We start from the raw sequence: 24,404 nt of genomic DNA on the forward strand, positions 1-24,404 counted from the left end.
AGGTGGCATATAACATCCTACACTCATCACTACAAAACCAGAGAAGAGGACCAATCGGCGCTCGTTGTCCCATTTTCAGCCAATCAGCGTCAAGCTTGATGAAATTCAAAAGTCACCCGCCATGGTTGTTGTGTATTTCAGGCTGAACTACCTGTCCGTTGAGCAGTAGGTATTTTTACTGCACGGCTAGAAGAGGACGTTTGATTTGTATACGTGGTTTTAAGAAGAGCAAGGTAAAATGGATGTGTTATTATATAATTCGTTAAAAGACAGTTCTATAGTTGGTTGCTAACGGAACATTCCTCTTGGCGATAAGCTGTACTAACGCTTAACGTCTGTAGATTCCTTAGCTAACTGTGCTAACATTAGCTACATTTTGCTCATCTTTATCGTACAAACGAACTTATTCTACGTTAACTGTTACAGTAATTGGTGCGGGATTTGTAACGTTAATCATACGGTGTTTGATAAACATTAGTTAAAGTTTGATCAACTTAACTTTGCGTTGGATTTTGGACCACTGGTTTTGAATAGGTTACTGTTGTGTAATTTGTCCATGGAAAGTGTTTCATCATACATTAACGTTACAACGTGTTTTTTTCCCCTTTGTGTTTCGCCTTTACGTTTTTTAAGTTAATGTTACAGTGAAATGTAGGTTTTAAGGTCTGCTCACCGTTATCTGTTACCGTATGGAAGAGACAGTTAAGCACTGATGTGTATTTAGCGTTAAGATAATTAAAAACAATCGAGTTCGATATATGATTTTTGAGAAGGTGCTGCTAGTTTCAGTTAAATCCTGATGGTCAATTGACGTCATTGTTCATGACTTTTGTTGACTAAAAAGTAATACAGGAAATGAATCTGATGTGACATTAACAGTCAGTTAAAGCCATGCATTTTGTGTCTATTTCCTATCAACACTTACCTGTTTTATCTGTTTTTTATTTTTCACATTATGTGCAATGCCATGTTTACATGCTGCTGTGACGAAAGCAATTCCCAAATTAGGATCAATAAAGTAAATCATATCTTATTATACCAGTTGCGTAATTGTAGCTGACCACAGTTCAAAAACTAATGCTAATACTTTTTTAGGTTTTAAATCCCATCACTTTTATTTAGACCCTAAACATTAATCTTTTTGTAGAAGTTGGCAAAACCTCTACCACTTCCAATATGATTTACTTGAATACCTGTCATAACACCATGTATTCTGTTCCTCTTTACTCCAGATACATGAACATGGATTCACGATTTGCTCACCTGCGCCAGCGGGACGCCAGTGTGTCGATGCTGAGGGTGAAGATGTCCCGCAGGAGGTCTCAGTCCCAGAAGGAGAACAGAGAGCGGGCCATGAACACACGCAGACAGCTGGACCAAGTCCCAGAGATGGAGATGGCTTCCCTGGACGACTCCACTGCGATGGCCATGTCAGTTATTCAGGAGAAGACACTGAACAATGCAAAATCTGCTAAAAGTATGGCGTTATTTACCACCAGAGCTTCGACTCAGTCTAATAACTTGTTCACAATAAGGCACTCCCAACATAACCCTTTATTTTCCTCACAGATATAGCTGGAGAAGAGAGGTTGAAGCAGCTCCAGCGCTGGAAAGAGCGTAAGACTCTTGAAAAGGAGAAGGAAATGAGAGAAAAGGAGCGTAAAGGTGTTTTTAAGACGGGCCTGTATCATCCAAAGGACGGTCTTTCCATCGACCCCCTGCCCAAAGTCCCAGCTGGCTCAACTAGATCTAAGGAGGTGAGGGGCGGATCATCAAAACACTAGTTTACACTGTAAGGAGGCGTGTGGCGCAGTGGGTTGTGTGTTGGTGTTCGGATCAGGGGAGCACAGGTTCAAACCCCACTGCAGTCAGCATGTCGTTGTGTCCCTGGGCAAGACACTTCACCCCAAATTGCTCCTGTGGGGATTGCCCACAGTATTGAGTATGGAAGTCGCTTTGGATAAAAGCGTCTAACAAGTGAAATGTAATGTAATGTAAACAACACAAATTATGAATAATTCCTGCAATCTGTCTAATTTGTTATTTTATTTCAGTCTTTGAACACAACTGCATCCCAGAGTGTCAGAGTCACTCGATCAATGAAGCAGCAGCAAGTGCAAAAGGTAATAAGATATTTTTCTCATATGCTCACATATTAACTTCCAGAAAACCAAAAGCTGATATAAACTTTGTTGTGCTTTTCTTCCACCACATTTTCCACAGCCTCTAAAGATGCAGAATCTGAATACGGCAACAAAGAAAGGTAAACAAATGGAGTCTCCCAATGTTTTATATAAAGCATATTGTTTTCTGTAACCTGGCGTCTTATAGATCTGACCTCTCTCGCCTCCTTTAGCTCAACCTGCTGTGGAAAGATCCACCAGGACCCGGGTCGCTCCTGTCAAGCCTGCACCGGCACCAGCTGCTACCAAGATCAAAGTTTGTGCCGGTAATACATTAAAAAAAAGAGCACATAACGTGACCTTGAGACCAGCTTTCAGATTGGTTTCATTCACCCTATTGTGTTCCCTTATTTGCACCTCATTCTGTGTCTCTGTAATTCCTACTGTAGTGGAGGCGGTCGTACGAGCTGCGTCGACCCGATCAGCCAACAGGCCTCCGGTTAAAGCTCCTGTGGTGAAAGACAAACCTAAGGGCAAGCCTGCAGGTAAACACTGAGCCATGGCCACAGTTTAGGCATTTTTCATTCATAAAAACTGTTAAGCACTTGAAATGTGACCATCAAAGCAAACAGAGATACATGCTTTGTTTGGTAAACCCACTATTTGTGTTCTTCTCCCATTTAGATGTGAGAACCACAAGGAGCAGAGCGTTTGTCGACCATGTGGCCCCCCCTTCTGACCAAGAACAGAACTGTAAAGGTATCCTTACATGTTGATAAAGAGCCATCCAATTATGCAGACTAGGGCTGCACGGTATTGGAAAAGACTGACATGCGATATATAGATATATATATATATATAAGATATAGAGAGAGCGAATTATATAGAAGAGAGATATATATATAGATATAGAGATAGATATAGAGATATTAGTAATAATATATATAGAGATATATATATATATATATAGATATAGATATAGAGAGATATATAAGAGATATAGATAGATAGAGAGATATATATATATATATATATAGATAGTATATATATATATATATATATAGATATATATATATATATATAGATAGATATATAGATATATAGATATATATATATATATATAGCGATATATATAGATATATAATATATATATATATATAGATATATATATATATATATATATATATATATATATATATATATATATATATATATATATTGATCGAGTGACTCTGACACTCTGGGATGCAGTTGTGTATATATTTATTTGTTTATATATATATATATATATATATATAAATACAGGAATTGAAGAAAAGACAGTTTTTTTTTTGTCCGCAAACCATCCCTTTCTTGAACTTTAATGCTATACAATTGATATTTAACCGGATGAAGGATTTTAGTCACGGACGTCTGGATCTTAAGTTATCAGAGCAACAAGCTGAGCTAGCTCGGTTAGCCAGCTGTGATCTGATCAAGAATGATTGTGATTGGTGGTTTGATGTGCATGCAGAGCCGCATGTCACTCACTCAAGTACCCCTGACATGAGAGCCGTGCAAGTTTTCCTTTTTGTAGCAAGCAGCAAAATAATTGTAACATGACGTGTTTGAGTTCATTTGCCTACTTAATATCGCACGTCCTAAACAATTTTTTGGAAAACGCACGTCCTGCGATGTGCAATATCGTTCATGCGCATAACGCGATTATCGTCACGACACGATATATCGTGCAGCCCTAACGCAGACTGTTGCTTAGTGTTATTTTATCCTCTAAACTTTATATAACTTTATGTATTCCTCCTTTAATTTACAGAAACTGACAACACTGTGGAGCCTGCTGTGTTCAAGGTGAGCTTTTATTTGAGTTTTACACAGTTGTAAAATAAGTTGGTACCTTTTTTATGGTTTGAAGCTTCATTCATAAAGTTGACATTTTGACCACTCTGGTTGATAAATGAGTGTTCTGTGTCATATAGGTGCCTGAGATGCAGGAGCCAGAGGAAGACATGGTGGTGGACCAAGCTCCAGCCGACTCCATCCCTGCTGAGGGTCCCGTCGATGCGCCACCCTCATTGTCTTCTTTTGCTCCGACGGATTTCATTTTCAAGGCTCCTACCGGCTTACCATCCTTCAAGTTCGAGCCTCTCACTCCTCGCTCTGCAGACGCTTTCCTCACTCCAAGGTCAGCCTGATCCCCTCTTCTCTGTTGGTTCAACACTCGATAAGCTTAAACATGTTTGCATTGTTACATATACGCCTATGGCAGTAAATATTAAACATCATGGTACCGGATATTATTTTGTCTTAGGTGTTGTCTTCAAAAACTACGGGTTGTGTCCTGTCTAAATGCCATGTTGTCACTTTTTTCTTCCCAGCCCCTTCTTCGTTTTCCAGATGTCCCCGCCTTCAACGTGGAGCCTGAAGCTGAGCTAAGCGGACCCTCTCCCCCTAAATCCCCTCAACGCTCTCCTCCTCATACCTCCCCTACAATGGCCCCTCCGACTCCAGGCAGCCTCCTGGAAACAAAGCATGACGTCTCATACTTCAGGTAGCATTTTTGGATATAAATGTTTATCCAACATTTTTTTTTTAAGGTGATTCAAAGTCTTTAAAATCACTTATTTGTTGTGTGTATTATCCAGATCGGAAATGTCCAAAGAGACAGACGCACTGTCAGCTCTGTGTGTCGTCTGGGAGCCTAAAGTGGAACACGAGTCCATCCCGGAAGAGAGTGAGTGTGACGTCAGAAATATTGCTTAAAGTCTGGGTTTTATAATGGAGACTTGTTCCCTAGAAAGGCAGTCCTAATGCAGTGTCTTTCTGTCTCTCCTCTGTTCAGTGAGAGACAGTATACGTACAGTTGTAGGCCAGGCCAGGCTGCTGATGAAGGAGCGTTTCAAACAGTTCGGCGGTCTGGTGGACGACTGCGATCTGGGCCGAGGCGAGAAGATCACCACCTGCACCCGACCTGCAGGGGGTTCTGGGACATGGTGTACTACCAGGTGGGTTCAAATGATAAAGAGACAGATAATGATATATTTTTTTAAGGCTTACTATGCACTGTATTTTGTACCTTTTTATTCTACTTTAGCTTGTGTTAGTTTGTTCTCTTTGCTTTTACATGTTATAAAGTTATTCTGCTGCACCATTGGTTTTCAAAGTGTGAGGCGCGCCTCCCTGGGGGGTGCTTCAGGGGAGGCGGCAGCGGGAGAGAAAAAGATGAGTAAACACACCTTTGGGCTGTCTGTGGAGCCCGAGTTCCCCACCTCGCCTAAAAAGACTGTAAAAGTGCTCATTCCCTTCACCTCCACCCAGGGGCAGGCTGGCCATCTGTGTGTTCTGGAGAATCACAGAACGGCGGTCGTCAGCGAGCCGTTGCCGGTTGGCTCTGTTCGCTGACGACCGGCACCACCCTTTATTTTTTATGTTTTAAAACGGCATCATTTAAGTTGCGCTGAGGCGACAGAGGTCCGTTCAGCGAGGCTGATTCAAACGCACACACAGAGACAAGAAGAGAGTCATTTCAAATGGTGCTCAAAAGAGAGAAAGGTAGACGGCGAAAACAGAGCATTTAATGACATGTTCTCTTACTGGACCTCTTTGAAATGCAATTGAATACCCCTGCATTATAGCAACAACAACAATAATAATCTATGGGAGGGGGGGCGCGGCTGTTCTTATGTTCTCTGAGGGGAGGCTCACCTTCCCACACTTTGAAAACCCCTGTGCTGCACTATATCTGAACGCTCTTAATGTTTTTCATTTTTGTAAAGCGCTGTGTTGAAAGGCGCTGTATAAATAAACGTGCCGTTTCAGGTAGAGGATGTGTACAAGAAGTTTGAGGCTCTGAAAGTAGCAGAGAGCCGAAGCTGGGTGGAGGAGCACAAGCCAGCACCGCGACAGAGGAAAGCAGTGAAGGTAAAGACTCTTTGCAGTGCACATATATACTAAATATGTTTGTTTAAATAAGTATGGTGTGTGCCTTGTTTCGATGTAAAGACATTAAACCCTTCATGTGTTTTTGACAGAAGCCATCAGCTGCACCTGCCAAACCCGCAGGAACGAAAGCAGCAGGAGCAAAGTCTCGCCTGGCTGCTGTGAAGGCGGCCATGAAAGCCAAACAGCAGGCAGCCGAGGCGGAGAAAGCAGCAGAGGATGCTGGGAACGATGAGGAAAACCCCAGCTTAGACTCTCAGGAACCACAGCCTGAAGCAGAGCCACAACCCGCTGCTCAGGTGCTGTCAGACGGAGACTACTTCCAAGTGGAGAGCCCACCCAGACCGTCAGGAGGTGAGAGAAAACAACTTGATTTGTGTTTTATGTATTTTCAGAATTCCTGTATTAGTCCTACAGCGGGGAAATGTACATTGTTACACTACAAGTTCCAGGTTTATTGCACAATATTTCAACAGTTTCCCTGGATTATTAACAATGTCTTCATCTTTTTGTGTCTAGGTTCAGTGAGGAGATCCTGCCGCCTGAGTGCCACCCCTCAGCCTCAGGCCTCCCCCTCCTCCAACTACCCCACCCCCGGAAGATTCACCCGGCTGTCCCTCGCTCTCTCACAGACCCCCGTCTCCACCGCCGCCTCTCCCTCTCACACTCTCCAAACTCCCGCCCTCCTCCATCTCACCCTCAGAGAAAGCCCAGCTCAAACACCCAAGTCTCAGCGCGGCACTCCTCAGGCGTCGCGGAACAGAAACAAAAACGTCTCCCTCTGTTTCTCACCTGCCAAGGAAGTGCGTTCAGACGACACTCGGCCAGAAAAGAGCCCTGCGCACCCAGCAGTCTCCATGCAGGAGAACACTGCTGCTGTTCCTGAACTGAGCACTCCAACACCTGTACGCTCACTTCCGGCCATTTCTGTCGTCATGGAGCAGGAGGAACCCTCTGAGGCCGTCGATGTGGACCTCCCTCTCTCTTCAAGGCTCTCCCTCTCTCCTTGTAAAACTCCTCTTCCTGTCTCCCATGCCCCTGAGCCCTCACCATCTCTCAGTCTCGTGTTGTCACCTCCCACCTCCCCCCCTCCCGCTGTGGAGGCTCCAGAGTCTGTGTGCCAAACACCTGACACCTCAGTTGTTGAGGTAAACACATTTTTCTTCTTTTTGTATTAAAGGGGCCCTGTTATGCTTTTGGGGGGTTTCCTTTCCTGTATTGTGTTACATATAGGTTTCTGTGCATGTAAATGGTCTGCAAAGGCTAAAATCCCTCCAGGGGGAGTTTCTCTCCCACACACTCCCACCCTTTACTTTAGTATCATAGTGACATCACTATGTAACACTTGGCATCTATTGGCTAAAAGCTCCAACACATTTGACATGATAGGTTAAGGGGCGGGACATCTCTAAGCGGCAGTATGAGAAAAATAAAGAGCTTTTTGAACATGAAAGCATATTATCATGTCACAGTAGAGACACTACATACTGATATACACCTGAACATCAGCAGAATATATCCTATTAAAGAAATCCCACGTAAGATGTGATGGAAAAGTTATTCTTTTTTAATTTCAGGAGATTCTCGGGTTGGACTTTGAGCGTTACCTCCAGCCTTCACTGAGATGCAGCCCGTCGCCGCAGGCTACAGTTGCCGTGGAGACACTGGCGGTGGATGTGGAGATGGAGAGTCCCGGAGGTCCATCAGAGGACCTGCCCTCTCAAAGGGAACCAGGTATGATTGATGCCCACAGGTACTGTGCATGCACTCAAGCACCTGAGTTTTATTCCCTAACAACACCAACGGAAACTAAAGCTGCAGCAGGCGGGACTTCTATGTTGACATTTATTTAAAATGAGCAGAACTAGAGTTTATATTAAAGTAAATTGATTTAATGCACACCTTGTATCTCAACGTCCATTAGTTTATTGGTTCTCTTCTATTGGTTAATAGCCGCTTTCACACCAAGTACTTAGTTCCCAGCTCTTAGTTCCCCCATGGAACTAAAGAGCAGATCGCGTTCACACCGGAATAAGTTCCTGAGGGAGGATTAGTCAAATGAAGCCGCTGACGTCACTTCTTCTTCTGCTTTGGGTTTACTGGCAGGCCGCAAACAACTTCACGGCGTATACTGCCGCCCGAAGTCCCCGGAGTTGGGGACTGGCTTCAGTAGAAGCTATTGGGACTCCCAGCAGCTTCTACTGAAGCCTTCCGAGTAAATCGCCAGAACGCCGACACCCCTCATCTCCACCGCTCCCATGTTTTCTTTTGTGTTGCCATAAGTTATTCTCTCTCCGTTGGTGTGCTGGGGCTAATGCTAATGCTAATGCTAATGCCAGCAAAATAAAATGGCGGCTTCACAAAACTTTTCTGAGTTTTACGGGGCGTGGTTTGCAATTCGCCCAGCCAATCAGAAATTGGAACTTTTTTCTCCCCAGGAAAGTACCTGCTCTCTAGCAGTGACTGAAAAGGGGGTAAAAGTTCTCATGAACTAAGTTCTCTTTTGGTGTGAACGCAAAATCCCAGGAACTATCGAACTAAAAGGGAAAAGTACTCCGGTGTGAAAGCGCCTATTATTTTTGTAAAAAATCCAACACCTTATATCTCAACATCCTTTAATTTATTGGTTCTTTTTTGTACAGTTATGGTGACCCTCTCCACCTTACTTGATTTCCCCAAAAGATGCACAATAAACATTGGTGAAGATGCGTTTGATAGCACTATTTTTATTTCAATTGTTATATTTTCTATAAGCAAGATAATATCATTATTGTGAATTGTTTTGGACACCAAAAATATAAAATAATGACATGATTTTTCTGAAATATCTGACTAAATGCTGCAGCTTTTAGAGAGAATGCTATTATGATCTGAGGGATTACCACACTGCTTTCTTCTGGGATATGGTTTAGTTTAACTGCACATTTTGCTGTGTTCACTCCCACTTATTCTCACATGTTTTATTTTCACCACAGCGGCTCCAGGAGTGTCTTCAATGTTATTTCTTCAGTCACCACAGGTCAATTTTCACCTTTTTTGATTTCTTTACTTCCAAAACTCTTAACTTTACTCTTTTTATTCCAGCCTTGTCGTTGCTGAATATTCATACTGTATTTTTTGTTCCTTTTCCACAGATGCAGAAAGCCGAGTGTGACATGCTCCTCTTCACCCCCGACATGAAGGAGCGGATACGACAGTCCGTCTGTCCGAGTGACCTCATGGTCTTCACCCCTCCCTCTAATGTGTAGCAAAGAGATTTCCTTTACGTTTGTATTTGTTACATATTTTAACTGCTACTTCTACTCTGGAAGAAAACACCGAAGAGATTCTGATTCGTGTTTTTTTTTCCTGGAAAATATTTTTGTCTTTAATACATAAATCTAGTTACAACCAGGAAATGGCTCAATGATTTTTTTTATGAATTGCCTGTGGATGGTGCCGGTACAGAACAGTGAGTTTATGCTGCTGTCTTCAGGTTTCTCTGCTGCAGCTCCAGCTTCCTCTACCTGTAACAATAGAGAACAATACTGAGTACGAAATTCAGGGTGTCCGCGGGGTCTTAAAAAGTATTCAAAGTTGATAAATAAATGTATTGAAAATGAAGGCTATTAAAAAGTATTAAACTGCATTTCCCAAGGTATTACATTTTGTAGCTTGTTTTCAATAAGTATATAAATTGTCCAAAGAGGTTGTGTTCTACAGTGTGCCTGAATGTAATCATTGCGTAGGTGTGTAGTGTGATTCTGTGTAGTTTATTTATGGCATCCCGTTGGATTTGACGTCATCTGAACAGGACATCGTACGCTCACTGCTTGATAGCGCGCGAAGGTCCGTTTACGCCGGTTGTTAAACAACATCGTTATGGGGAAATGCAAGTTTGCGTTCAAATGGTTGGAAGATAAGGAGGAAGGACAAGCAATACTGTATATAGTCAATGTGAGGTAAAGTGTCGCCAATGTAACGGTTAGAACTCAAAGTGGCGATGAGGTCTTAAAATGTATGGAAAGGGTCTTAAAAGGTATTCAATTTGACTTCAGGATTCCTGCATATACCCTGATATCATACATAGATGTTATATATTTATTTTATCTCTGTGTACTCTTACTGTTGGGGAATAATTTGCTTAGGTATTCAACCTTTGACACAGTTCATTTTCTCCTTTCACTGTACGGCCTTGGGTATTGCTGCTATCTCTCTTAAGGAGGGGCAGCTTGGGCGCATTGTTGTTGCCAACTTATGACCGAGCACAAGCTGACATGAGATAGTTTATTGTTCAGGGACATCTAGAAGCCCTTCTTTTTAGGGACGTAGGTTCCCTGGCGCACATTCTTTTCTATGGACGACGGCTCTAGTTAGATTCAGGGTCCATATTTGTTTAGTCTCGCTGATAAAGAATGTTGATTATTACACTCCGAACTAGTTAAAACCTGGAACTACAGAAGAGTTCTCCAGACTTGATTGTGGCATCTCAACCGAACCGTGTGGTCAAACCGTGGCCCGTGTCTTGTGAATTCTCCGGCCGAAGCTCCAAATAAACCGTCAGTGTTTGCCATCAAAGCTCCAGCTCTCCATCGTGTCTCTCTTTTGAGTCCTGACTCCCATTGCTTCAGAAGTTTCCCCCCCACTTACCTTCGTGTGTTTTCTTTCTGACTCCTGAATTTCCCTATGGGGATCAAAGGATTTTTATCTTTTCTGTTGTATTTTCCACTCAAGACTATTTCTACAACAAATTTGAGGGTAAAGAAATCCAAAACTGGTCCATGCAGATGAGAACATTGTCCTTAGGGTAGGAACAAAATCACTGGTGATACATATAAACCAATACATTTAGATATCTACTACATAATACTCTTAACTGGTGCAACAACACCAAACTATTGTCAGATGTGAACAGAGTACTACCTGGCTCTCTGTCGGGCCTGGGCCTCAGCGATGTGTCTCTGGGAGTCCTACCGGAGCTTCTCCTCCTTCATGTTTCTGGACACTAACTGGTAATGTTCAAAAGCCGGGAAGAAGAAGTGGTTGAAGAATTGATGGATCGTCTGATTCCAGATCTCCACCTCATGGACTTGGGCTCTCACCCCTCTGGTTTGAACAACCTTTCCTCCATCTCTTTGCCCTAGAGGTAATGTATGTCAAGTCTGTATAAGTACAAACATATCAAACATTATTTCAAAGAATTAGAAACTAAAACAAGGAAAACTTACCTGCAGACTGAGGTCTCTCTCTGACTTTAGCCCTGACCTGTTGTTGACTCTCCATGTCTTGAGCTTGATGTTTCTTGCCTTGTCACTTTTCTTTGATCAGAAGTAATGCAATTATTTCTTATTAAAGATTCAAGCAAAGTCACATAGCCAAGCTCACGCACACATGCCATTTCTATTAACAGTAGGGGTGTGACAATACTGACATTAATACTGAATATTGGAATTTTTTTTTTAACTTTTCACATCAAGGTGACTCATGAATGTACAAAAAAAGTCTAAGTAAGTAAAGTTTATTTATAAAGCGCTTTTCACAGACAGATAGCATAGTATAGAGAGGCGAAGTCCCTCCCTTCCCGGGGGACCTCCATGGGACCTTATTTCGGAAAAATTATGTATTGAAGTCAATGGAGAGAGAAAGATGATCTTTTGATCCCGTTTGAATTGTGCCACGAATTACACATATGATGTTTGTCAATTTAAAAGATAATTTTGCAAGTCAAAAAAATAAAAAACTCGTAAAACTGTGAAGTAACACTTTTTTTTGTGTGAAACCGCTCAATGACCTACATCTCCCGTCTCGCACCACACACCAAGACGGCCGTCACGTTGGCACATTTCACTTCTTTCTTTCAGAATGAGGTGAAAAGTATTAAAAGAGGTGAAAATCACTACAAGTCTGGGCATGTTGAGAGCTGTACATACACACAAGGGGAGCTAGTCGGTTCCTAAGAGCCAGCATGCAGGACTGGGATTCTGGGATTTGTAGTCTTTCTAGTTGCGTATTTTTCATAGTCTTATATTTCAACAGTTTTACGACAAACTGTGACTTTTTTGACGTGGAAATTATTTTTTAAGATTGACAAACATCATATGTGTAATTCGTGGCACAATTCAAACGGGATCAAAAGATAATCTTTCTCTCCCCATTGACTTCAATACATAATTTTTCCGAAATAAGGTCCCATGGGTCGGAAGTAGATACTCTCTATACTGAAATGAATAGTGAATATGTGAATATTGGAATTTTATCACATCAAGGTGGCTCATGTATGTACAAAAAAAGTCATAGCATAGTATTTAAAAAACAAATCTGAAATAAAACAACATAGCAAAGTATATCGAAGAATTCTGAAAAGCTCCACCTCAGGTAGTTCGCTCCTGGCTTTGGTTTCAGCGCTGGATGGCGAAACCTGCTGACACTTCACTTCAGCAGAGCCCAGAAGTACCTCAAAAAACTCCAGGAATGTAATCTGAAAAACAAGGAGTGGGGATAAGAAAAACGATAAGGAGAGAGGGCAAGAATTAACAGTGGGAATGAGCAGAGAAATCATGAATGAGTCCACAGGTGTTCCCAGGCAGACCTCCAGATCCAGACAGGAGGACGTGTTGCTGGGGTCCTGGCTCTCTGCAGTGATGATCTGCAGCAATCTGGCTGTGCTCAGGTTACTGTCCAGCAGATGGAGATCCTGCCAGGGGTTTACAATAAATCAAATCAATCAACACAATGTCTTTATCAATGATCCTGGTTAAAAAAGAACGTTTTCTATTCATGTGATGTAGATTTAACTGTTGACCTGAAGCAAAATAAACATGTCTTTTGTTAAAGCTTGTAACACAAAAGATAATTGCCACCCATTCTGTTCACCTGAAGTGCCCCTCATAAAGTTAGAAAAGTAAATAACAAGAACAGGTACATTTGTATGGTAGTTTTTGTGTTGCAGTGTGTTGCACCTTGAACATCCACAGCAGGTGTCGGCAGGTCATGGTCCGCTCCTCTCTGGGCGCTGCAATGACTCTGCAGTAATCCTGATAGACTTCCCAGCACTTCTCTAAAGTAACTCACAGCCACCTCTGCACAGTCTGGGTGCCTAAACATGAAGCCTGGATCAACACAGCTAGAGTTAATAAGGACAGACATTACTGCATAATATAGTGTTAAGCAAAGGTGTTCAATCAGTTTCTGAAAGTGTGTTGTCTCAGACAAAACCTGCAAAAACACTGAATTGGGAACTTGAAGACTGATAGTACCCTGATAGACAAAAAACTGTTCTAATGTTGTGATAAATCCTTCTACCATCTGATACGTGGGTACGTGACCTTCAATATGATATTGGTTTCACCTTTTACATTACTAGCATTAGGAATGATGTTGTCTGTCATCAGTTTGGAAAAGCAGTCTGCCAGAAGGTGGTTTTGTGACCTGTGAAAAGATGAAGCAGAACTGATTCTCATCTCTGAAGCTCAAACATCAGTTACAAAGGAAAAAAATGTGTATTTAAATGTGTGCTTGGGTTACTTCTTGCTGTGGTAGTTATTCTTTGTCTCTTTGTTGTAGTTTGGTCTAATTCACAAGTGTCAAACTCAAGGCCCGGGGGCCAAATCAGGCCCTTGGTGGATTTAATTTCGGCCCGCAGGATAATTTCTAATTACTGTTAGATCTGGCCCGCTGGTATATTGCACGCACACCTTCACTCAATCCTGAGGGTTTCCTCAGCTCAGAGCCTGACCCCAAACATTGATGACCTTGCACCCAAGATGAGATGCCAAGTATCTGCTTGAACTAGCATCACAGAGCAGCACACTGAGTTTACATGGATGTTTCCTTCTGCACTTTTTTCTTGAGACAACAGGGCATGTTTGGTTTTATTCTTTGAGGGAAATTGTTTTTTTGCAGCTGTTGTTGGCCTGTGGAAAAATGTAATCATAAGAAATGACTCTGATTATTTAATGTTTAATGTTGTTTTTATAGGCAATAATTTAAGCTTTGTTAGTTCCAGGTTTAATATGTGCAATAAGTTCATTTCAATACGTTTTGCAATAAACATTGAACCAGTCCGGCCCTCGACTAGTACCCATTTTTGAGTATTTGAGTTTGACACCCCTGGTCTAATTTGTATTAGCAACTCTAACATCATTGAGCTAAGTTATAGTTAGGGTTACAAAAGGCTTACAAAACAAAGCTGTTGATGTTTAGCAGGTCAAATGTTTACCATGTTCACCAACTTAGATTAGTATGTGTTATAATAAATAGTTGCTAACATTATTATTTCAGAATGCTGAGAGAAGTTTTTCTGAATTCAGATACTTCTAAATGTTGCAAGAGTCTCTCACATGCATGAAGTAAATTTGTTGCTGCTAAAGCTGACAGTTTTTTAGATAAAAAGTTATTAATAAAGAAATAATTTCATCTATTGAAGACAATCTGTTAGAAGTCATTCCTTACACCACGTCCTTATGGTAGATGTGATACGCCACAACCACTAGACAGCTGAGGGTCCTGCGCAGAAGCATGGGAGTGAAAGGAGAGTGGATCTCTGCGGATGTCTCATCCCCTGAGACACAGAGTAAAAAAAGTTAAACGCAAAACACGACTGTAATTGTAAAGGTACCAATGCTAGTCACTGTGAGATGTTACCTTTGATGAAATGGTCTAGCTGTGTGAGAGTGATGCTGTGATGGTGGACGTTGCAGTCTTTGAGCAGGCGCCACAGCTGCAGGCGGGACATCAGGAAGCTGTTATCTGGGGAGGGGGCATGGCCCAGTCGGCTGTAGAAACTATAGACGGACCTCAGCTCTCTGGCCTTCCTCAGCACCACACACTCCACCTGTTACACACGAGCCACATATCAGGGTAAACCACGAGGACGTGTGGAGATGTTGAAAGTGTTGATGTGTGCAGCGGCTCCTGACCTCTTTGCGCTCGGTGTCTCGATTTCTCTCAGGGATTTTCTCCAGAAGACATTCAATGTTTAGAGCCATGTCGGGTCCTAAGATAGATGAGCCTGGGAGAAGATACGATAATGTCAGCCCTTGTACGGGAGGATTTAAGACAGTAAAACTGTTCATTATTTCCTTGATGGCATAGTACTGTACTGTTTTACCAGGCCGAGAAGTGGGAGCTTTATTTCCTTTCAGGTTGTTTGTCGTCATCTCATCGTGGACAAACTCTCCTTCAAAAACATGTCCGTCTTCAAAAGTGAATTTCCCCTATGAAGCATACAGTCACTGTTCAAAATATATACATCGATGTGTACCATAAGTGCCTGTGAGGGTAAAATGGATGCTCGATCACATATTTTCATCTATTTTGAAAGAACTTCTAAAGCATTAAACAACATTTTTTTCTACTTCCAAGCATCTTTTATTTTTATTTCACTGAATTTGGAGACATATGTGGATCCACTCTGAAAGGCAATTCTGTATCATGTATTTACCTTCCCATGTTTCTTATTATTCCTCCATTCTCCTTCGTAGATTGCACCCCCAGCGTAGTAAAAGGTTCCCTGCCCGTGCCTCTGACCCTGAACGAAATCTCCTGTGTACTGATTTCTCTGGGAATACTGGGATCCATCCGCTCGCCTCAGGATCCAGACATGCGTGCCTTTCCCATGCTACAAAAACATTAGCAGGATTACTTTTTTAGGAAGTAAAAAAAAAGGTATTGTACTGAAATGTGTGCAATATGGATTTGTTATTGTGGTGTGCTACCTGGACTCCATTCTGCCACATCCCAACATACTGCTGTCCCAGTTTGAGCCAGCTCATGGAGCCCTCTCCATGTCTCAGGTTGTTCTTCCACTCCCCAGAGTAAGTGTTACCAGAGGGGTAGCTGTAAAAACACAGATATTATCTTTTCGAAGTTTAGATGCGACTGTGGTAAATATGAAACCCTGTTCTGCATACATACCATCTTGTTCCCCATCCCTCTCTGTTGTTCTTCACCCAATCTCCTTTGTACCAAGATGTCTTCTTATCCTGGTTATAATACACTACACCCTAACAAAAAGAGAACAAATCACAGAGGGGAAATCTTAAGAGACTATATCTGATTTGAGTAAGTGGATCATACCTTTCCGTGCCTCTTGCCCTGATCCCACTGCCCGGTGTACGACACACCATTGTTTGCACATCGGTAGGTTCCAGTGCCATGTCGTATAGCGTTGAGTACTTCCCCCTCATAGGAGCTGGCATCCGGCCAGGTGAAGGTGCCCCGTCCCACCAGCATGTTGCAGACAAATTCTCCCTTTTGGATTTTAAATATAGATGAAAAAAATGGATTATCCCCTGTCAAACTCCTTATTTTATCACATGATATTGTGTGCTCCCATACTCACTTTCAATTAATTTGGTATGATAATTGCATATGAATCGCTCAAGAAATGAAAGGTCATTACAGTTATTATATCATTTTTGTTCAACTTTACCTACCTCATATTTGAATCCACCTGCCTGTGTAAAGACACCAGGTCCATCCATAAGTCCCTTGGAAAACATCCCCTTTAGTAGAAAAAAAATACTTTGTTAATGATAATAGTTGTTATATTAACTTGTGGAAATTGGAGCATAGGACATTACAATACATTTTCATAAATATAGATTTGACATGAGTGACAACTAAAACTAAAAACAACAATTTTCATGTTACTCATATAAATATATTTGCAGTGGTTTTAATAGTTAACATTTTTGATGGACAACCCATGCATGTTTAACAATAGGCTGAAGCATACATTGACTGTGCTGTAACAGTATTACGTGCACTGCTTTTGCTTTAATATACTTTAGGAAGCTTTGTTTACCAAATGTAATTGATCATTTGCACTGTCCCTTTCTCTGAAATACACTGAATTGAAAATGAATAAATGTGATGTCCTTTGAAACAGTAGGCTACCTTGTACACATGGCCTCCTTCAAAACAGGCAACCCCTTCTCCATGAAACTGGCCTTCACAGGTTTCCCCTTCATATCTGTCAATAACAACATGCTAGAAATGAATTCCTACCTGGATTTAGACAACAAATGATAAGCGCAATAAGTGCACTAAATAGTAATAATGTAATGGATGGTATAAGAGATGATTTACCTTTGTACAGTTAAGTTAAAAAGGTGGGAAAAATCATTATCTTGGAGGTCCACATCCGCTGAATTCACGGTTAAAACAGGAGGACAGCTCACTACTTTCCTTATATGTGTCTCTTCCGCTGTATGAGGTAGGTCTGAGTTTCCGCACGTTTTCTCCGTGTTGTTTTTTAACGTAGTTTTATTTTTGTTTTCTTTCCCTTTTTTCATTTTGCGCTGTTTATTTACCTGTCTGTCGCGAAAGCTAGGATCCTCACCATGGCAACGGCAACGAACGCTCACAACTACGGCAACTGATATCAGTCAAAAAGGGCAAAAACTAGAACAACCCGTAATTAAACAAAGCAAATAACAAAAGCAGAGGTACTTACTTACATATTGTACTTGAGTAAAAGTAGAAGAACCAGAGTATAGGAATACTCTTTTACAAGGGGTAGAAGTACAGAGTAGCAAAATATTTAAATACTCAAAGGGTACAGTACATCTACTTAGTTACTTTACACCACTGAAGACAAGAGACATATCTTGTTTATGTACCCCATGAATTGGGTGTTTATACAAATAAAATCAGAACACAACAGGTATAAAAAAACAAAAAACTGAACAGCAAGAAGTTTAACCATACAATAATACAGTAGGCCCTATCTATGGTTTGCACTTGTGTGAAAAGGTGCAGGGGTGATGTTTAACAGAAATGATCTGTATCTAGTTATTTTAAGCCACTGTTGATTCCTGGACAGTCTTGGTCAGTCTTGTGAGATCATGTCTAGGTTGGCGAGGTGTCTCATGGTGGGTCTGCCGTGAGGACAGTTCCAGGGTTGCTCGATCTCCCCCATGTGAATCAGGAGCTTCTTCATCTCACTGACGCTCAGTGCAGTGCCGATCATCACCTGAATATAGACACAAACAAAACAATAGACAATGGGTCAGGAAAATGGAACTGTTATTCAATTAGTCTATCAGAACTGACTAACAAGTCGTATTCTAGATAGATGTATAGGTTTATACTATTAGATTTTTCATGTACCATTTTCTGTATATCAAACACCTTGGAGATGTTCAAAAGTTTCTAGAAATATGTACACTTTATGGGTGTTGTGATATTGATATTTTAAAAATTAACTATTTATATCATGTTAATAATACATAGGATAATGTGTAAGTAATCCAGCGCCTCTGAAATAATTTCCGTTTAGTTTCTTTATCACTTTTTAATAGTACAAGGAAATCAAGAGAAACCTATGGCTACTGGAAACAGAAAAAAGGCAAAAACATGTTATCCTTTCTAAAGTGATAGGTAGAAAAAGTTGGTTGTAAGGGATGACTGTTGACCCTAATCCAAAGCCAAAACCTGGTTTATGTAAATATCTGTAAATACTTAAAAGTATCTGTTTATTATCAGTATGAACTTACAGATTTCCGACAAGCTCGGGAGGCAAACATCTGCCTGACGCGGGACGGTCGACACATGACCCCCGGGCTGTCACTCAGCATGAAGATCAGCTCTTCAATGTCGGGGGGGCCAAAAGTCCAGTTTTTACTGGTGGGCAGAGATACCAGCTTTACCCTCTCCATGACCTGAGCTGCAGACACAATAGAAACATGCTGGTTTAGTATTTGTAATGATACTTAATAGTTGTGAACCTGAGATAAATGTGTAAACCCTTTTATTTGAAGGTAAATGTTCATACCGTCCTCATCCACAAGAAACTCAAAGCCATTCTTCCTGAAAATCTCAATGTTCTCCATGAGCACATTTTCACTGATAGCAGTTAGGTGAAGCTTCTGAGGGCTGCAAACATAAATGAAAAGACAAATATAGATTAGTAAAAACTTGATTTAAAAAAATAACACAAGGCAGAAGTCATCAATAAAGTCAGTTTCTTACACTATGAGTTTCTGTCCTTGGAGAACATTGTGTTGCTGCAGCATCTCAAAGTTGTATTTCTCATCTGATGCATGCTGGTCAATGATGAAGATGTCCGAGTTCAGTTTGGTGATAATGAAGCCCAGGTTGAACTGGCCGATGATCTCCATTTCCTTAAACATATCTTTACTGAAGAGAGGAAAGAAAAAGTGTCAAGTTGAAGCAATCACGCTTTAATATTGGCAATCTGCAAAACCTATTGGAGTAAAATCCCACCTGATCTCTTTCTTCAGCTCTTCCTCTGCACTGTTGTTTTCTCCGGGGTTGATCTTGGCCCTGAAGCGTCGATAGAGCAGCTCATCATCATCCTTCTGTCTCTGCAGATCCTGTATCCTCTTCACCTTCCCTGCCAGCTCTTGTAAAGAAAACTGGAGGTTCACCGTCCTCTTCTGTAGGCGCACTGAAGCATCCACCGTCGAGGAACATTTCGAAGAAGTGTTGGATTCATGTTTTGTTGGTGAATGTGGTTTCTCTTTCCTGGCTCTCTTAGCATTGGGGCTCACAGGACAGTCCTCATTGGAAGTGTGTGGCTCAGGGACAGTTTGAGTATTATCTGACCCTTCTTTAACACAGTCAGTGTCTGGCTCCGAAGATCTGAACTCCAGTCCAGAAACCTCAATATCTGGTGATGGCATAGTGACAGCGCTCTCTTTTTTAGTATCGGCGTCACTGCATGACGTTTTTCCGTACCTGAACCCATCGAGCACTGACTTTCCCACAGGGGAGTATTCAGCTAAATCTCTTGTGGCTTTCAAAGGAGATCTTACACTGGAGTTGCACGTAGGAGATTTGACGGTGTCCTTGAAAAACGTCTGCAGTGTTTTTTGTGTCGGGCCACTGTTGGCAGCTTTTGCCACGCTTGACTTGTTCCCATGATTTGAGCTGTGACTACTTGAAAAAGCAGCTTTTAGAGCGGCTAAGTTTACAGATGACTTTGGGCACCGAGTCACATGATCCTTTTCTTCTGCAGGCTCTTGCATTTTCCCATTAGAGTTGACGACCTGACTGATTCCAGACGCAGACTTTGTATCTAGAAACAGAAACGCAGTCAATAAAAGCACTGGAAAATCTCACTTTGTCACTAAACTTTTCTATTATATCAATATATATTTTGATATACGTTTTGTTATGCAGGCTAAATGTGTGTTCTTACTCATGCTTGGTTTCAGCGTGTAGTTCAGGCTGATCTTATTGACTCCCGACTCATACATGTTGATGAGAGAGGTCTTGAGAATAGCCAGCAGGAGTTTCTCCTCCTGAAGGAAAATCTGTCGTTTGTCTGGGGTTACGTTCACGTCCACACACTCTGAAATAAACCCACAAAAACAAATTTAGAACAGATAGTAACCAGTGGGATTCAGATATATAACTATTCAGCTGACCAACCTGAGGCAACAGCTATGTTCAGGGCAACAAAGGGATATTGATGTCTGTTGTACATGTGATACACTTCATTTACAAGTTTGGTCACCTGCAAGAAAAACTAAAGGTTAGAGGTGAGGCTAAAATGCACATTTGTAGTAACAAAAAGTATATCATTATTGGAAAAGTTATACTTTTCTGACAAATATTGTACATCAATAAACATTTAAATGGCCTAATATCTGCTCACAACTTTATTATGATGTGTTCGAAACTAGGGATGCACTATCAGCCAATACAGATAAACAGACTTGCTTGCTTCTCATAGATGTTACAGCAAAGAATAAGATGGCTAATAATTAAACATTTGTTACCTAAAAATAAGTTAGTAACCTTTATGCAAATTGCAATCATGTTTTACTTCTCTGAAACTGTCTACACTATCAGCTCTTTAGTCATTATGAAAATAATACATAATAATATAATTTTAGGACCTGAAAAATATAGTGTGCATCACCATTTTAATCCATTATGGCATATTTGAATACTGCTTATAAATGCTAAATAGGGGGACTTAAACTTGAATTACCTTAACAGGATCACACGGCCGGTTGTTAACATAAAAGAACTGCCTGTCTGTTGAACTCCTCCCAGCACCATGGTCCGCTCGGGTCACAAACCCTGTCATGCTGTAAAACAAAGGAATAAAACAATAATAAATAAACTTTGTTTGCAGATAAGGCATGCACAGGACTTGCATGCAATGGTGTCACTCACGTAAAAAGCTGTTTGGGGAGATCTGCATCTGTCAGTCCATATTCTTCAATGACATTTTCTGCAGGAGACACTTGCTGAAAAGGCAGAATACTCTGTAGCTACACACAGGGAAACATGAAACGATTTAGCAAAACAAATAAGGCCAATTCCACAAACTATTTGGATATATACTTCAATTGCACAGCTCCACAAAAAGCTGGAAAGATCTGTTAATGTTCTTGATTCAGGCCAGTGTTCGCACCTGTTTTGGTCCGAATATGGCCCCTATGTTGTCTCTCATGCTCTGGGAGCCACTGGTGCTGAGGACGGTGCTGCGCTTCCCCTGCCCGTTCTGGTTGGAGCAGGTGATCCGCACTCCTGTAGAGATGATACAGTAGGACTGCAGGATGTGTATCATTTTGGCATACTCCTGAAAATACAAAACAAGGAAATATTGGTGATATAGATAATGACAATGGGAATTGAATTACCTGATGATAGCTCAAAACAAATAAAGTTAAAGACATATAAGAAAAATATGAAAATTAGGATTCCAAGTTGTATTATGTTCTCTCCGGGTTTCAGTTTTTACAGTGTTACATTTCTGACAACCATTTTCATTCTTTACATTTGTTTTAATCCACCTGTTCTCTATTTAGGTCCATGTTTGTGTGGATTCCATGCCATGTTTCCCAAGGACTAGAAACTTGTTTTAAAGCCACACACTGTGTAGTGTTTATATTGTATTAGAAATGGTATAATCATTTTAAAAGTACGAAATGCAATTAAAATAGTCTTCAAGGTGGTGCTGGTAAGATGCTCAGACATCCAGGGCTTGCTGATGTCTTTTACATTTACAGTCACAAAGTATAGAACTGCATGTACCACCTTTATTATCCTTGTCAAATAATCTTTAAGAAAGATGCTGGAAATGTTAACCAGATGACTTTCCACCAAATAAGGAATGCACTTTTTCAGTTATTGATTAAACAGAATTGTATTTTGTTACTGTTATTACATGTCGCTTGTTAGACGCTTTTATCCAAAGCGACTTCCATACTCAATACTGTGGACAATCACCACAGGAGCAATTTGGGGTGAAGTGTCTTTCCCAGGGACACAACGACATGCTGACTGCAGTGGGGTTTGAACCTGTGACCCCCTGATCCGAACACAACGCACAACCCACTGCGCCACACGTTTCCGTAACCCTGTTATGGATAACTTATCCCCATATAAAGTAATTGCAAAACAATTTTATATAACATTTATGGAAAACAACAGCTGCCTATAATGTAGCAAAAACTGTAGCTTAGACAAATGACAAGGACTTTTCATAAAATGAATGTGATTTGTAGTGACATAGTAGATATAAAGATGCAGACATATAAGACCTCTGATGACTGACCTTCTTAATGTTGCGTTGGAACTCCTTGTAGCGAACAGGCAGGGTGTTGAAGAGCTGCTGCAGGCTGACGGTGGTGCCTTGCTGCCGGGGTTGAGGGGACTGCTGCACCAGGTGGCCTTTGTGGTCAAACACCAGCTTGGTGCCCACCTGAGTGGATTCATGGCACGTCACCACACTCAGGCCGCTAGAGCAGGGGGTCGGAGGAAAGTTTATATGATGGAGAGATGGTCAAACAGGTGTATGTGCCGAATGAATGTTGCAGTTTTACCTCAGAGCACATAAAGAGCTGAGGGCTTCACCTCTGAAGCCAAATGTTTCCACATGGATGAGATCGGAGAAATCCCTCAGCTTAGACGTGTGATGTTTTAATGCTGCGGAACAGATGGGAGAGGTTGCACTTGAGCAAACATATTAGGCTTTGACTCACAGCGTGGAGATAAACAAAGCTGACACTTACTCAGTCCTTCAAAGTTTGCCTCATCTACTCCTTTGCCATTGTCTGACACTTCCACTAGTTCAGCTCCACACTCCTTCAGCCTGACATCTAGAACATGCAACAGAAATTGGAATTATTTTGTCTATATTTTTGCTAAATATATGTGATACCTTGTCATTTTGACAAAGAACCATTAACTTGTCAGTATTAACAACGTTAGCTCTCTTAAAAAGCACAACAAAAAGGGCCACCCCAGAATTGTGTCAGCTTTTTAAGAAAAGACATGTAAAAGAATGTGCATCAATTCTTACCAACATTGGTGGCCCCTGCATCGATGCTGTTTTCCACCAGCTCTTTGACAGCAGTGGCCAAAGTCAGCACCACCTGTCCTGAGCAGATCTGATGCACTGACTGCTTGTCAATGGCCTTGATGGCTCCTGCAGGTTCAGAGGTGCTGAGAAGAAAACAATCACACAGTGACAATGATGTATAACTAAATGCATACTACAGCAACCGAAGCATGTTCAAAAAAGACAATCAAACATGTTAAAAGCTGCTTAGCCCCTGTGTTCTGTTATCTCTGGTGAATACATTGGGAATGTAGGACTTTCAAGTGAACTTACTATAAAACATACAGTTTAACTGAATTTTAGACTAGTTCTACAGTTTGCTGCAATGCCGAATTGTGCAGTGTATACGTTTTATTCATGCATATGCATGTATTTGCCCATTTGTTTTATTGCATGTAAATAGACACAGAAATATAAATAAATTGACAGATTTTTCAGTGAAGTTTGGTACAGGTTTGGTACAGGTTCTACATGAAAACGGAACGGCTGTGCCTACATTGTAACAAGAGCCTTAAATTGATATTTGCACGATGTAAATACATATCTGCAGCATAAAGTAAAACAATTATTTGGTAGATAACTTACCAAGCATCAGACATCTTCAAGGACTGACAAGCACCAGGAGGAACACATTCAATTCAAATGAAATATGACTTCAACTGAAACAGAGAAGGAAGAGAAACCAACTAAAAATCCATGCAAATAAAAGGAGTTTGTTTTGTACTATCTTTTAGTCATAAAACTGTAAGTGCAACCGCTTCAAATGTTGTAAACACAAAAAGTTGTATCGCGCGCACTGCGCAGACTGTCTCGCGAGCTTTAGCCGTGCGCAAAACAGCGCAGGGTGACTTTTAAAAGTAATATGTTGAGTGTGCAAAACATTAAACTCTCATAACGAACACAAATTATAGCAGTAAAAACGGTGTATAAAATTATATCGCTGCATATAAATAAGTTATTCAAACCATTGCCTCAGACTTTTTAGCATTTCATCATCAAATCTACAATGTTAGGGAGCCTGTGCATTTACCTCATATAAT

The 24,404-nt window shown here is 41.1% G+C and overlaps 3 protein-coding genes across 4 annotated transcripts; 1 reads left to right on the forward strand and 2 right to left on the reverse strand.

The window, feature by feature from the left end:
• Window positions 1-128: 128 nt before the first annotated feature.
• On the forward strand, window positions 129-9,672 carry dlgap5 (discs, large (Drosophila) homolog-associated protein 5). Its single transcript, XM_034119221.1, is given in 20 exon segments — window positions 129-233; window positions 1,233-1,477; window positions 1,570-1,757; window positions 2,055-2,123; window positions 2,224-2,263; window positions 2,357-2,449; window positions 2,573-2,668; window positions 2,808-2,882; window positions 3,937-3,971; window positions 4,100-4,309; window positions 4,499-4,671; window positions 4,766-4,854; window positions 4,963-5,087; window positions 5,090-5,125; window positions 5,940-6,041; window positions 6,152-6,413; window positions 6,579-7,207; window positions 7,637-7,793; window positions 9,035-9,078; window positions 9,194-9,672. Coding segments are annotated over 19 exon segments (2,778 nt in total). The 5' UTR covers window positions 129-233; window positions 1,233-1,236; the 3' UTR covers window positions 9,308-9,672.
• rsph10b (radial spoke head 10 homolog B) lies at window positions 9,488-17,457 on the reverse strand. The gene is given in 19 exon segments (XM_034118966.1): window positions 9,488-9,565; window positions 10,962-11,178; window positions 11,267-11,339; window positions 12,409-12,516; window positions 12,628-12,732; window positions 12,998-13,099; window positions 13,101-13,147; window positions 13,387-13,466; window positions 14,490-14,598; window positions 14,682-14,871; window positions 14,957-15,048; window positions 15,148-15,253; window positions 15,481-15,657; window positions 15,755-15,875; window positions 15,954-16,042; window positions 16,116-16,289; window positions 16,475-16,543; window positions 16,938-17,013; window positions 17,130-17,457. Coding segments are annotated over 19 exon segments (2,145 nt in total). The 5' UTR covers window positions 17,336-17,457; the 3' UTR covers window positions 9,488-9,561.
• Window positions 17,458-17,648: 191 nt separating this feature from the next.
• Window positions 17,649-24,164, reverse strand: pms2 (PMS1 homolog 2, mismatch repair system component). 2 transcript variants are annotated; one of them, XM_034119216.1, is made up of 15 exons: window positions 23,950-24,164; window positions 23,326-23,468; window positions 23,036-23,122; window positions 22,847-22,949; window positions 22,579-22,762; window positions 21,433-21,600; window positions 21,192-21,265; window positions 21,004-21,103; window positions 20,439-20,523; window positions 20,206-20,358; window positions 19,269-20,082; window positions 19,014-19,181; window positions 18,817-18,917; window positions 18,539-18,708; window positions 17,649-18,015 (listed from the first exon to the last, which is right to left on the reverse strand). In XM_034119216.1, exons 1-15 carry the CDS (start codon window positions 23,961-23,963, stop codon window positions 17,872-17,874), a joined length of 2,508 nt encoding a protein of 835 aa, XP_033975107.1. In that variant the 5' UTR covers window positions 23,964-24,164; the 3' UTR covers window positions 17,649-17,871. The 2 variants fall into 2 exon arrangements, with proteins under 2 accessions (XP_033975107.1, XP_033975105.1); XM_034119214.1 differs by having other exon boundaries at window positions 21,192-21,289.
• Between the last annotated feature and the right edge of the window lie 240 nt (window positions 24,165-24,404).

This window comes from Trematomus bernacchii, unplaced genomic scaffold (assembly GCF_902827165.1).
Source record: "Trematomus bernacchii unplaced genomic scaffold, fTreBer1.1, whole genome shotgun sequence".
NCBI classification, from domain to species: Eukaryota; Metazoa; Chordata; class Actinopteri; order Perciformes; family Nototheniidae; genus Trematomus; species Trematomus bernacchii.

Excerpts from the sequence above, each read along its gene's own strand:
- pms2 (XM_034119214.1), bottom strand. Across the intron at positions 20,524-21,003 it reads GGCCGTGTGATCCTGTTAAG|GTGACCAAACTTGTAAATGA; the intron begins GTAATTCAAGTT and ends TTTTTCTTGCAG. Across the intron at positions 18,709-18,816 it reads GTTTCTTGTGGATGAGGACG|CTCAGGTCATGGAGAGGGTA; the intron begins GTATGAACATTT and ends TTGTGTCTGCAG.